Raw genomic sequence first — 13917 nt, 5'->3', positions numbered from 1 at the left:
TATAATAATGTAAAAAAAAGAAGTAGATATTTGGAGCTACTTTTTAACGTACTGGCTTTAGATAATTATGATAAATTTTGACATTATTTTATCAATGACATTTATATTTTTTTCCATTTTACCTCTTGCCTTGGCATATTACCAAGAAAATGTGAAATAAGAAATTCAATAGTTTTGGCCTTAATATAAAGATTTTTCATTGTTTTCCATTTGTCACATAAAGTCATTAAGTTGGCTATTTCCACTGGAATCTTTCTCTAGAGCTTATTAAGTATGTATCATGATATACTTTATTATACCACAAATCTTAGCTAATATATTAACAGGAGGAAGAAAGTTGAACTGATCTGATGTTGCTGTTTTGAATGACATGTGTCAGTGAAGACAACATATGATGACCGATTGTTTGCATACGCCCCCACTATATATATACTAAACAAATACTCAATATTGATACTAATCACATTAGAGTGTTCTACGTAGCTCAGGAATAAACTCGGTGACCTAGCCATATATGCTGCCTGATGCTTTCTCTTATCTCTACAATTTTACTATTAGAATGACTAGAGCTGAATAATGTGAGTTTTCATTTCAATTATGTATTGTTATTAGGAATAATGTCCAGTTCATATTATGATTAAAAAGCTATTTTGAAATAACTGTGCATTGGTTTACCAGAAATCATTAGAATAATTGCCAATGTTGATTATCTATCATGTCTATTGTTACTCTTACTTACTATATTTTTCTCTGCCATATTTGTAAGTAAATGACATAACTTGAGACAATAAGCTGATAAAATGATATGAGCTAAAATGTCACTTTGACTTACTCCAGTTAGAAAAAATATACTTGTAATAGGATTCACATTCCACACCATTTTGAAGCATTCCCAATTTACCAACATCAATGACATTTCCACAGTCTCTTTGTACTCTTCCTTTGGGTAAATGAAACCCCAGATAGTTTGGACTTTATCTTCCTGAGAGTCACATAACACTCTTAGATAAATTTAGATTACAGCAAACTCAAACTAACTTCTTAACGGATCTGATCTACACGCCTTTTACACAGTTATAGGATATGGCATATTGACTGGGGATTATTAGACTGGATCAGGGATTCATCACTGTTGACAAGGCGATTTATTCAGGCATGTACTGTGTTAGGACACAAGCTGTAGGGAGTTGGTTGTGGGTTTCTCATGTATTTAGACCTTTACGAGGCACATTTTCCATAGATTTATAGAATACAGGTGGAGGGAGTGAGCTGTATAATATTCCACCTGAATTCCACAAAGCAAAAAGAATTTGCTTCAGATCAGCATGGAACACCCTGAGGTTGTCTAGCCTTTCAAATATTTGAAGGATAGAAAGTCAATGTGCTAAAGCAAGGAGATCTTTCATCTCTCTAGTTTTTCAAACAAGCATTTGAAATCTGTTGTTGATGATTAAACTACTCACTACTCACTCTCCTTAACATACCTGACTGAACATGGGCTGCTCTCGACAACCTGACCAATGAAGCTGAAGCGGATGATGCCATCTAGATTTGTTCAAGACTCTGTTTTGTGTATGGCCGATACAGCAGTGAAAACATAAGAACCACATTCTATCTTTTCCTTATAACCTTTGATAGTTAATGAACCATACAAACAACTGGTAGTTGTTCATGTATTCACTTCTCATCAATAGTCGCAGCAATGATGTCATGAATACTATATCATGAACGTCAGCTTGTTTAAACGATTGTTAAACAATTGTGCAATGAAGGAATTTGTAGGTAGAAATAAACACAATCAAAATTGACATCTTTCTTTCCTGAAAAAAATGTCAGGAATACAAAATCAATGTAATATAACAACACTGTAGCAAATCTCATTTGACAGATTGATAGCTGAATAATGGTGGCATAAAATATAAAGAAGGTAATTCATTCATGAGTAAGCATGGTAAGGGCTGTATTTATTGTCTGTTTTATTAGTACAGAAGCCCAGCAACATTCCACGCACAGACCCAGAAATAGCTTCTCATGCTAAACTGTCAGCTGAGATTTCATTGCCAGCTATGCTTTATATCATGTGACGTACAACCTTGTGACATCTTTAAAGTATCCCCTTGAAATATATATTCTCACCAGTGAAGTCCTTCCTTCCAATCCATGTCATATATGTGAAATCATGCCCCACTGAAACATTATTCTGACCACAGCGGTCCTTCCTTCCAATCCATGTGACATATGTGACGATGCCCCACTGAAACTTTATTCCGACCACAGCAGTCCTTCCTTCAATCCATGTGATATATGTGATGATGTCCTACTGAAACATTCTTCTGACCACAGAGGTCCCTCCTTCCAATCCATGTCATCTATGTGATGATGCCCCACTGAAACATTATTCTGACCACAGAGGTCCTTCTTCTCATTTCATGTGATATCTGTGACAATCCCTCACTGAAACATTCTTCTGACCACAGAGGTCCTTCCTTCCAATCCATGTCATATATGTGATGATGCCCCACTGAAACATTATTCTGACCACAGAGGTCCTTCTTTTTAGTCCTTGTGATAAATGTGATGATGTCCAACTGAAACATTATTCTGGCCACAGAGGTCCTTCCATTTCATGTGATATCTGTGATGATCCCTCACTGAAACATTATTCTGAGCACAGAGGTACTTCCTCCCAATCCATGTGATATCTGTGATGATCCCTCACTGAAACATTCTTCTGACCACAGAGGTCCTTCTTTTTAATCCATGTGATATATGTGATGATGCCCTACTGAAACATTATTCTCACCACAGAAGTATTTCCTTCCAATCCATGTCATATATGTGATGATGTCCCACTGAAACATTATTCTGACCACAGAGGTCCTTCTTCTTAGTCCTTGTGATAAATGTGATGATGTCCAACTGAAACATTATTCTGGCCACAGAGGTCCTTCCATTTCATGTGATATCTGTGATGATCCCTCACTGAAACATTATTCTGAGCACAGAGGTACTTCCTCCCAATCCATGTGATATCTGTGATGATCCCTCACTGAAACATTCTTCTGACCACAGAGGTCCTTCTTTTTAATCCATGTGATATATGTGATGATGCTCTACTGAAACATTATTCTCACCACAGAGGTACTTCCTGTTATTCCTTGTGATATATGTGATGATGTCCCACTGAAATATTCTTCTGGCCACAGAGTTCCTTCCTTTTAATCCATGTCATATATGTGATGATGCCCCACTGAAACATTGGCCTCTCAGACAGAAAAGATACTGTTCATCATTTTACAATGACTGAGTTTACTTTGTCAGAACAGAGAACCCCAGAACAGGGAAAGTATGGAAAGAAACTCATTTCCCATAGCTAATGAGGTGCGGTGAGTTTAGGTTAGGTGAGGTGAAATGAAATGGGGTTTAGCATGGCATTCAACATGTTCAAGATTATTGCACTTATGTAACAATGTGCATTCACCTGTGTGTGAGTGTGTGTGTGGCTGCTTGTACTTGTCCAGACTTACACCAGAATTATACACCAGCCCACTGAGATACATGCTACATGATAATATGGATACCCCCGTCAGACACAGTATACTGACTCAGAAACGTCCAGTGCTTGTTTTATCCTCTTCATTCCGAGTTCCGTCTTTTAATGTCTTTCTGATATGGTGGCGCTGAGGATCGAAGCACCGACCATGCATTCTCCAGACAGACAGATGCACTCCTCAGTAGACCTCTGAGGTAGCCTACCATAACTGAACGTCCATGTTTACCTACAGTTGTAGACAGGGGAACTGAGTGGGCACTCAGGAGGCGGAGGAGCTGGGCAGCACCTGCACCTGCACAACCCCAACATCAACATGATCAATACCCTTTTCTGACCATGGCCCACTTTGATGACAAGGAATCGCAGTGGGTGTTGTCATCAGGGTTAGAACAGGTCCCCAGCAACCTACTGGTATGTTATGTTGAACAAGGAGACTAAATTGATTGGGTTTGTCAGGCTTGGTGACTTGGTTGATTCTGGTTCACAGGTCTTTCTGGTTCAGACTAGATTTACAGGCTGACATCATATATCTGGAGTATTTCTGAGTGTGAAGTTAAACTACAAACAAACACAATTAATGATGTTGATGTAAAGGGAAATATCTTGAGTATTTCTGAGTGTAATGTTAAACGACAAACAAACACAATTAATGATGTTATTGATGTAAAGGGAAAATATCTGGAGTATTTATCATGTTTACGAGCGTGATGGTAAACTACGAACTAATACAATTAATGATGTTATTGATGTAAAGGGGACATATTGGTTTACTGGTAGTCATGGTAATGTAAAAATTTCAAATGAGTTGAAAATGTCATTTAAGTGTGTTTTTGTTCACAAAGTGAGTGAGGGGATTTTATTTCATGCTCTAGTCAGTAACATACCACCAGTATAATGACTGAAGATCCAGTCTGATTCAGGCACACCTGGTGGTTGATATTATGAGCCTATACTTACCTGGGGTACATGAATACACTGGTGAATACATTGTAAGCGCTTCAATTTTCGTCAACTTGCTTATGCAAGACATTGATGTCAAGAATTCTGGGAATCTTTTCTACACTGCGTGTGTACTCAAGAATGTATAGAGTAACACTGAATGAATGAGTTCCTTTTATCCTCAGAAATCCTCATTTTTAAGTAAACATCATCAATAAATATTAACAGTTAAGGTAATTTAGTAATTTCGATATATGATGACAAAATGATATTTGACATATATATGTATTTAATCAAATGTGAATAGACTTCCTTGAATGTAAAAAAATGAATTATTTTCCCTCGCTTGACCCATAACCTGTGTTATTGTGTATGTGGTGTATATATACATATAACCCAGATATCACTCCACATCCTACCCATCATGCTTGTAAAGGCACCCCCACAGGGCAGCTTTGTAGAATGTCCCTAGTATGCAAGGCATTCATTCATAGCACCCTTTTTAAAAATCTCTCACATACATTTCTTTTGTTAAAATCACCAGAGCATGAACAACCATCTTGATAACAAACTTGACTGAGCACAATAGATGTATATAGAAAATGATGTTTGTCGAAGCAACCTACAATTGTTATTGTGTTGGGTATTTCAAGTACATCATCTTTAAACAGGGCAGTGTCATGTCTTACTGAAGCAGGTGCTTGTCAATATTGCTATAGACATCGTACATTTCACTATAGAGATTTCTTTGATCCTTGATTGTGAGGCTTCAAGATGGACTTTATTTCAATCAAAGGGGGCTGAAAATATTAGCTGAGGTACTAAATATAGAACTGTAGGAATTAGCAAAGATTGATAAAAATAAGAGAGCACATAGATTTTCTTGTGGTTTGTGCATTGCATTCTTTGATACCCATCACAGCTTGTATTGTGTGGCAATTGTCAGCTTGTTCAGGAGAAACTCTGATAAACATGAATGAATTTCTTTGTGACTGTGATGACATAAACTTCAAAGACCCTCTTGAGGGGAACTTTTGATCCCAGAGGATCATCAGATCTCAGAATAACCAAGATAGGTATATGTTACAGCCAATGTGTAAACTCAGTTAATGTGTCAGTGTGTAAAATGACGAAATATTTTAGTCAATTTATAATCTTCTTTTAAGAAGTTCAAAGGGCTTAAAAACATCACATTAGACTAATTATGCTAGACCTAGAAACCCAAAAATTAAATAATTATTGACGTTATATATTTTTTATATATCCTATCATTTTCAGCATGAAATGTTGGAATTTGTTATGATATAATAAATGGTAGATGAATTGTAAAACAACCTAAATATATTGTCATTTCGTAAATTGTCTAAGTGATAATTCAATCATTTTACTCATTGACTGTAATATATATGTTGGTATATATGACTGCAGAAATACCCTATTGGTGAAACATGATAATAACCTCTGATTAAAACTGCTCAGCCAGATTTATCAGGCGCATTATGGCAGAGGCAATTATTTATGGGAAGGTGTTTTCTTTTAAACCACAGTCTGTTGGAATAATGATATTAGCAAATGTATGACACAGAATGTCATGTTGCAGTTCCTTGACTATTCAATGTATGTGTGGCAGTACGTTTAAACAGAAAACACTATGATTGATAACTGATTGAGGCAGAGTATAGAGATACCAGAATACTTGAAATTGGGTTCTTCAATCTCTCGGTCTGTGGCATGTTATGTCCATCAGGTAACGTGGATTCAGAATAACCAACATTTAATAAGTTATCAGAGATTCAGATTGAAAGGGGTCTGGGTCAGTGACCCCTGACAAAATATGTCGTCCTCTGGCACCATTATTACTCATCTATATGATGAGTTCACTGATCTGTTGTTTTCACCAATATTCACCCATGAGAAAGTTTGTAAATCTGAAGCTCTGAAATGTATCCTGATAGTTCAAAACATGAACATCACTGATTGCTCGGTTTGCACTTTTTACCCTGTTTTTCCCTGTTGCAGAGTGGTCGAAGATCACACCAGAAGAACGCATCCAACATGAAACACTGTTCTACAGCCAGGGACCCCTGGATGGGTACCTGACAGGTATGTTCCTGCTCTTACACTTCACGCACATGACATGTTAACATTGTCCATTAGGCACAGGTGGACCAGTCGTCTAAGGCAGAGTTGCTTTCCTTGGGTTGGTCAGAAACCAGTGATCATGGGTTTGAATCCCTGTTCTCCCCGATAATGTTTCTATGTTTGTCAGCACCATACATGTGCTTGTTGGTTTCACCAAAAGTTGTAAACTTTAAGCCCTGCATCACTTTAAGCTTTCCTCCCACATTAAGCTGACATGCCAAGATATGACTGAAAAACTGTTCAAAGTGACATTAAACCCAACTCACTCACTCACTCCATTAGCCATGTACCTGAATTTGTTGGTTTTTGATATTCTCCCCCACCCCCATTCACCCACCTACACCAACACCATCACCACCACCCACACCATATCCCACATCCCACTGTCCCCAAATGTAGGCCACTGTACAACACATCTACCCAGGTGTATCATTCTGATGTGAATAATCTCTCAGCCTGCCAATAGACAGCTTTTACAGTGTGCGACTTACGGCGCAAGTCTAAACCCCTCTGTTCGGTCTATGCTCAGCTGATAATAGTCCATACTATGACAGACAGACTCTGATACTAAACAGCATCAGGCAGTGTCGTTATCTGTCAGCATCAGGCAGTGTCGTTATCTGTCAGCATCAGGCAGTGTTGTGGTCTGTCAGCATCAGGCAGTGTCGTTATCTGTCAGCATCAGGCAGTGTTGTGGTCTGTCAGCATCAAGCAGTGTTGTGGTCTGTCAGCATCAGGCAGTGTTGTGGTCTGTCAGCATCAGGCAGTGTTGTGGTCTGTCAGCATCAGGCAGTGTTGTGGTCTGTCAGCATCAGTCAGTGTTTCATGAAAGTGTAAACACCATTGACACCCTCCCACTTTTAGCTGACATGCTCTGATATAACTATTCATGGGGGTTCATAGAGGTGGCAAGCAGTGCTGTTTAGATACAAGTGGGCCTGTCTGGTCACCTCTGTCTTCAAGGATGGTTGTCTGAGTACTATGTACCTCAACACTCCAAAATCATTTGGTTGTGGACCCCAGTCTGAGCACTGAGGTCTTCAGTCTAAGAAACTACCTCAACACTACCATGTAGACCTTTCCAGAACATCAGGTAGTGGGCCCTGTCTGAGCACTGAGGTCTTCAGTCTAAGAAACTACCTCAACACTACCATGTAGACCTTTCCAGAACATCAGGTAGTGGGCCCTGTCTGAGCACCGAGGTCTTCAGTCTAAGAAACTACCTCAACACCACCATGTAGACCTTTCCAGAACATCAGGTAGTGGGCCCTGACTGAGCACCGAGGTCTTCAGTCTAAGAAACTACCTCAACACTACCATGTAGACCTTTCCAGAACATCAGGTAGTGGGCCCTGTCTGAGCACCGAGGTCTTCAGTCTAAGAAACTACCTCAACACCACCATGTAGACCTTTCCAGAACATCAGGTAGTGGGCCCTGACTGAGCACCGAGGTCTTCAGTCTAAGAAACTACCTCAACACTACCATGTAGACCTTTCCAGAACATCAGGTAGTGGGCCCTGACTGAGCACCGAGGTTTTTAGTCTAAGAAACTACCTCAACACCACCATGTAGACCTTCCCAGAACATCAGGTAGTGGGCCCTGACTGAGCACCGAGGTCTTCAGTCTAAGAAACTACCTCAACACTACCATGTAGACCTTCCCAGAATGTGTTGTAGCCTTAGTATCACTAAGTAGCTGTGTGTATATTATATAATGATTGACACTGACTGTCGGGGTCGAGTGAGTGACGAGGTATGCTGTAACAGCTGTTTCCTCCATCCTATACTTGTACATTGCTGTCAATGTCAGCACGACATATTGCCATCATGAATATGCGGATAATTAATAATCAATAATATATCTCTTGGACTGAGATAAGCTATCAGCAATAGTTTCATTCAGATAAATTCACTTCATGGTTATATATTCATTGCATGTTACATTGTTTACTCAGGGTCTGCTGGATCTGCATGTTTTTTTGTGGAATGAATTATAATTATTTATGTCAATATAAATAGAAAATAGAAGAACTGCTAGTTGAATAATTGTTCAACCTGACTGGTATTGTGTACAGTAAATTGACCTTTTTTCCATTGAAACATCTTCTAAGTACTGGCTTCTTTTCCTGACAAATTGTAAACACAACACCAAGTTTTCCTTTCAAGCACTGCTCACATAATTTAACTGTGTAATTACGTCAAAATGTCTCCAGACTTGCCTCCATGGATTTCAAAATCTAAAAAGCATGTTCCAAGTTATACATTTATAGCATTTGCATTAGTTTGTCTGATTTTGAGCTTTTTATGTTGGCAAAAACAAAAACAAATACTTATGTTTCCAAATACCTGACTTTTTTTGTCATCTATCACTAGTAATTGTGGTCTAGAAACTTGTTAAAATTTATCTTTAAAAAATGAAATTCTCTATGGTGAGGAGAAATGGGGTTAATAGATGCATCCAAGATTATTGCACTTATATAGCGATGTGCATGCACATGTGTGTTTTTGTGCCTGCTATGTACTAGTTCGGACTGATGCCGAATTATATAGTGCTAGCCCACTGAGATACCATGCCACAGTTTAATATGAATACCCCACTCAGACACAGTATACTGACTCCGAGCTGACCAGTCCTTGTTTTAGCCCCTTAATGCCGAGTGCCAGACAGGGTAACAACAAGTACCATCTTTTAACGCTTTTGGTAAGACGCGTCCGGGGATCGAAACCCGGACCTTCAGCTCTCCTGGCGGACGCTTAACCACTAAACCACTAAAGGTACCTATCAATTCATACCAGTAAGAGCATTTCACCTGAATTTTGCCTCAAATTAACTATGAGAATAGCACCAGTTATATAAAATGTATCTTTGATATTGCAGCTGAGAGAGCCAGGGATGTGTTTCTAAAATCAGGATTACCATTACAAGTGCTGAGTCAAATATGGTAAGTTATGATTCAATAACTTCTCTAGTCTTCATTCTAACATGACCAGTGGAGGTTATTTCTTCCTAATGGTGTTCATGCATTTGTTTCTGAGCGTAGATACAGTTGACACTCTAAGGCCTCGCTAGTCCATGATGTTGAAGCATGTTGATTAGAAGCTGTGCCAGGTTGGTCTGAAATTGGAGCAGGTTGGTAGGAAAGTTTCAGTGGTGTACTTGACATCCCCCTCTCTTTGATGTTAGTACAGCGGGCTCAGCTGACCAGGAAATGTGTGTCGTCTATTGATCATTCATTGCACAGTGTTCTCAAACAGTAGCAGCTCCATGTGATTATGTCTGAATCACAAGTGACCATAGCTGGCATGTGCCCCCCGTGGCGGCAGCCTTCACCGGCTTATCACACTCTCAACTAGAAGCACAATCTGTGTGCTCTCACACCTGGCTTAATTCAATAATCTCACTTTGTTGATCTTTTGAATTTTTTGTTGAGAAGCAAATTTGTGTGGCTTCTGCAGCACGTTGATAATAAGGAAGCTTGTCTCACCTGTGCGAGGCAAACAATCGAGCCAATCATATCGCAAGAAAATGTTGATCAAATTGAATTAGTGAAAACAAATGACAAAAGCTTGAAAACATTTACCTTGAAATGAATGGATATGGAGAATGTGTTCCATTGACAAGTGTAAAGTCTTACATGAGATTTGAATAATGGTCAGTCATATTGCACTCCCATTGCTTTGAACACATATGCTCCACCAAGCAAGTTGGGATTTATTACAAGATCTTAGAAACCTCTGATGACGTCATCTATTGTTTTTGGAGGCTTGTGATATTGTATGATGACATCTGTTGATCTTTATTGCCTGGTTCAACTATGCTCAATGACAGAATCATGTCCTTGTCATCTCTGATGGGTTTTTTTTATCTTTTAATAATCTGTACCTCCACTGAGATACGATATTATATATCTGTTCCTCCACTGAGATACGGTATTTTATATCTGTACCTCCACTGAGATATTATATTATATATCTGTACCTCCACTGAGATATGATATGATATATCTGTACCTCCACTGAGATATGATATGACATATATGTACCTCCACTGAGATTTGATATTATATATCTGTACCTCCACTCAGATATGATATGATATATCTGTACCTCCACTCAGATATGATATGATATATATGTACCTCCACTGAGATTTGATATTATATATCTGTTCCTACACTGAGATACGATATTATATATCTGTACCTCCACTGAGATATGATATTATATATCTGTACCTCCAGTGAGATACGATATTATATATCTGTATCTTCAGTGAGATACGATATTATATATCTGTTCTTCCACTGAGATATGATATGATATATCTGTACCTCCACTCAGATATGATATGATATATCTGTACCTCCACTCAGATATGATATGATATATCTGTACCTCCACTCAGATATGATATGATATATCTGTACCTCCACTGAGATATGATATAATATATCTGTACCTCCTCTGAGATATGATATTATATATCTGTACCTCCACTGAGATACAATATTATATATCTGTACCTCCACTGAGATACAATATTATATATCTGTACCACTACTGAGATACAATGTTATATATCTGTACCTCCAGTGAGATAAGATATTATATATCTGTACCTCCACTGAGATAGGATATTATATATCTGTACCACCTCTGAGATTTGATATTATATATCTGTTCCTCGACTGAGATATGATATTATATATCTGTACGTCCACTGAGATACGATATTATTTATCTGTACCTCCACTGAGATATGTTATTATATGTCTGTACCACCTCTGAGATTTGATATTATATATCTGTACCTCCACTGAGATATGATATTATATATCTGTACCTCCATTGAGATATGATATTATATATCTGTACCTCCATTGAGATACGATATTATATATCTGTACCTCTAGCTCCATTGAGATACAATATTATATATCTGTACCTCCTCTGAGATATTATATTATATATCTGTACCTCCATTGAGATACAATATTATATATCTGTACCTCCACTGAGATATTATATTATATATCTGTACCTCCACTGAGATAGGATATCATATATCTGTATCTTCAGTGAGATACGATATTATATATCTGTTCTTCCACTGAGATATGATATGATATATCTGTACCTCCACTGAGATTTGATATTATATATCTGTTCCTACACTGAGATACGATATTATATATCTGTACCTCCACTGAGATATGATATTATATATCTGTACCTCCAGTGAGATACGATATTATATATCTGTATCTTCAGTGAGATACAATATTATATATCTGTTCTTCCACTGAGATATGATATGATATATCTGTACCTCCACTGAGATATGATATGATATATCTGTACCTCCACTCAGATATGATATGATATATCTGTACCTCCACTCAGATATGATATGATATATCTGTACCTCCACTCAGATATGATATGATATATCTGTACCTCCACTGAGATATGATATAATATATCTGTACCTCCTCTGAGATATGATATTATATATCTGTACCTCCACTGAGATACAATATTATATATCTGTACCTCCACTGAGATACAATATTATATATCTGTACCACTACTGAGATACAATGTTATATATCTGTACCTCCAGTGAGATAAGATATTATATATCTGTACCTCCACTGAGATAGGATATTATATATCTGTACGTCCACTGAGATACGATATTATTTATCTGTACCTCCACTGAGATATGTTATTATATGTCTGTACCTCCACTGAGATAGGATATTATATATCTGTACCACCTCTGAGATTTGATATTATATATCTGTACCTCCACTGAGATATGATATTATATATCTGTACCTCCATTGAGATATGATATTATATATCTGTACCTCCATTGAGATACGATATTATATATCTGTACCTCTAGCTCCATTGAGATACAATATTATATATCTGTACCTCCTCTGAGATATTATATTATATATCTGTACCTCCATTGAGATACAATATTATATATCTGTACCTCCACTGAGATATTATATTATATATCTGTACCTCCACTGAGATAGGATATCATATATCTGTACCTCCACTGAGATAGGATATTATATATCTATCTCCGCTGAGATATGTTATTATATATCTGTATCTCCACAGAGATTTGATATAATATATCAGTACCTCCACTAAAGTATATCTTTACAAACTTTATAATACCTTGTTTTTTCTCTGGTAAGTCTTAACAAATATGCTTGAATTAACTGTTGTTTATAATCATTGATAATAGTTGCCAATCCTAAGATGCGAACCCTACTACTGTAGGTCATTCCAACATTGATACTGAGCTCACTACCAATTCAGCCACCAAGGCCGTACGTACAGAGGGAACAGGTTTTGAAGTCATGCTTCTGAAATATTAGAAATAATTATTGTAATAACATGTAATAAATATATCTCTTTTTGTTCTTGTAAATTGATCAGAAACTGAAATGAGCAATGATATATGAATTATTTCATAAAAAATACTGATTGTTTTCTTTATTTTTGTAAGAATTACCTGCACACTCATTTGTGTTGCAAGAAACATGTTAGAAGTCCAACATTTACTAGGTGCCCGTTGGACCTTATGTACATGGGGGGCAAACCAGCCAATATTTGACATTGATCAATATTTGGCATATTTTCTAATCTACTTTTACGTTTCATAACTATGTTTAAACAGAGATGTGTAGATATGGAGATACAGAAATGGTTTCAAAAGATTACCAGCTCACATTTCCTGTCACATTATAATTCATACAAGTCATTACTAGCGCCAGAGATGTATATCACATCGGGTGTTTTAGATAAAGACTTGATCTGTGTATTAGCTAAGTTCCGCACTCTTTCGCATAGTTTGAAAATACAAAAACTGCGTTATAGTAAAAATAATGCGAAAACAAATGTTGATCAGCTGATGCTATACTGTGACCAGTGTGATGAATTAGTTGTAGAGGACGAGTACCATTTTGTACTAGTCTGTTCATACTATAAGCAAAGTAGAAACACATTTATTCCACAGTATTACCATAAACATCCTTCTCGTCAAAAATTAATTGAACTAATGTCCTCTACAACACATTCAACAATCAAAGGTCTTGCTTTGTACCTAAAGAGAAATTTGAAAAACACAAGAAACAAACAAACATAATTATGTAGTATGTATTACGTCACATATTATGGAAACATTGTAAATCAACTGTGTGAGATCCACAAATAAGTTAGATATAAATGTATTGTACTCTGGGCCACGAGGCCT

The 13917-nt window shown here is 37.2% G+C and overlaps 1 protein-coding gene across 2 annotated transcripts in view; it reads left to right on the top strand.

Annotated features, from left to right (window-relative positions):
• Positions 1–13917, top strand: part of LOC139480567 (microtubule-associated protein futsch-like) — a 190378-nt gene that overhangs the window by 19994 nt on the left and 156467 nt on the right. For both annotated transcript variants that reach the window (XM_071263709.1, XM_071263708.1), the window contains exons 2-3: positions 6512–6595; positions 9514–9577. In XM_071263709.1, the coding sequence (XP_071119810.1) occupies positions 6512–6595; positions 9514–9577 (148 nt within the window). The remainder of the gene's footprint in view (positions 1–6511; positions 6596–9513; positions 9578–13917) is intronic.

Source organism: Haliotis cracherodii, unplaced genomic scaffold (assembly GCF_022045235.1).
Source record: "Haliotis cracherodii isolate W230 unplaced genomic scaffold, xgHalCrac1.p SCAF_4, whole genome shotgun sequence".
In the NCBI taxonomy this organism is placed as follows: domain Eukaryota; kingdom Metazoa; phylum Mollusca; class Gastropoda; order Lepetellida; family Haliotidae; genus Haliotis; species Haliotis cracherodii.
The sequence above is the reverse complement of the archived record's forward strand: the minus strand, read 5'-3'. Positions and strand labels throughout refer to the sequence as shown.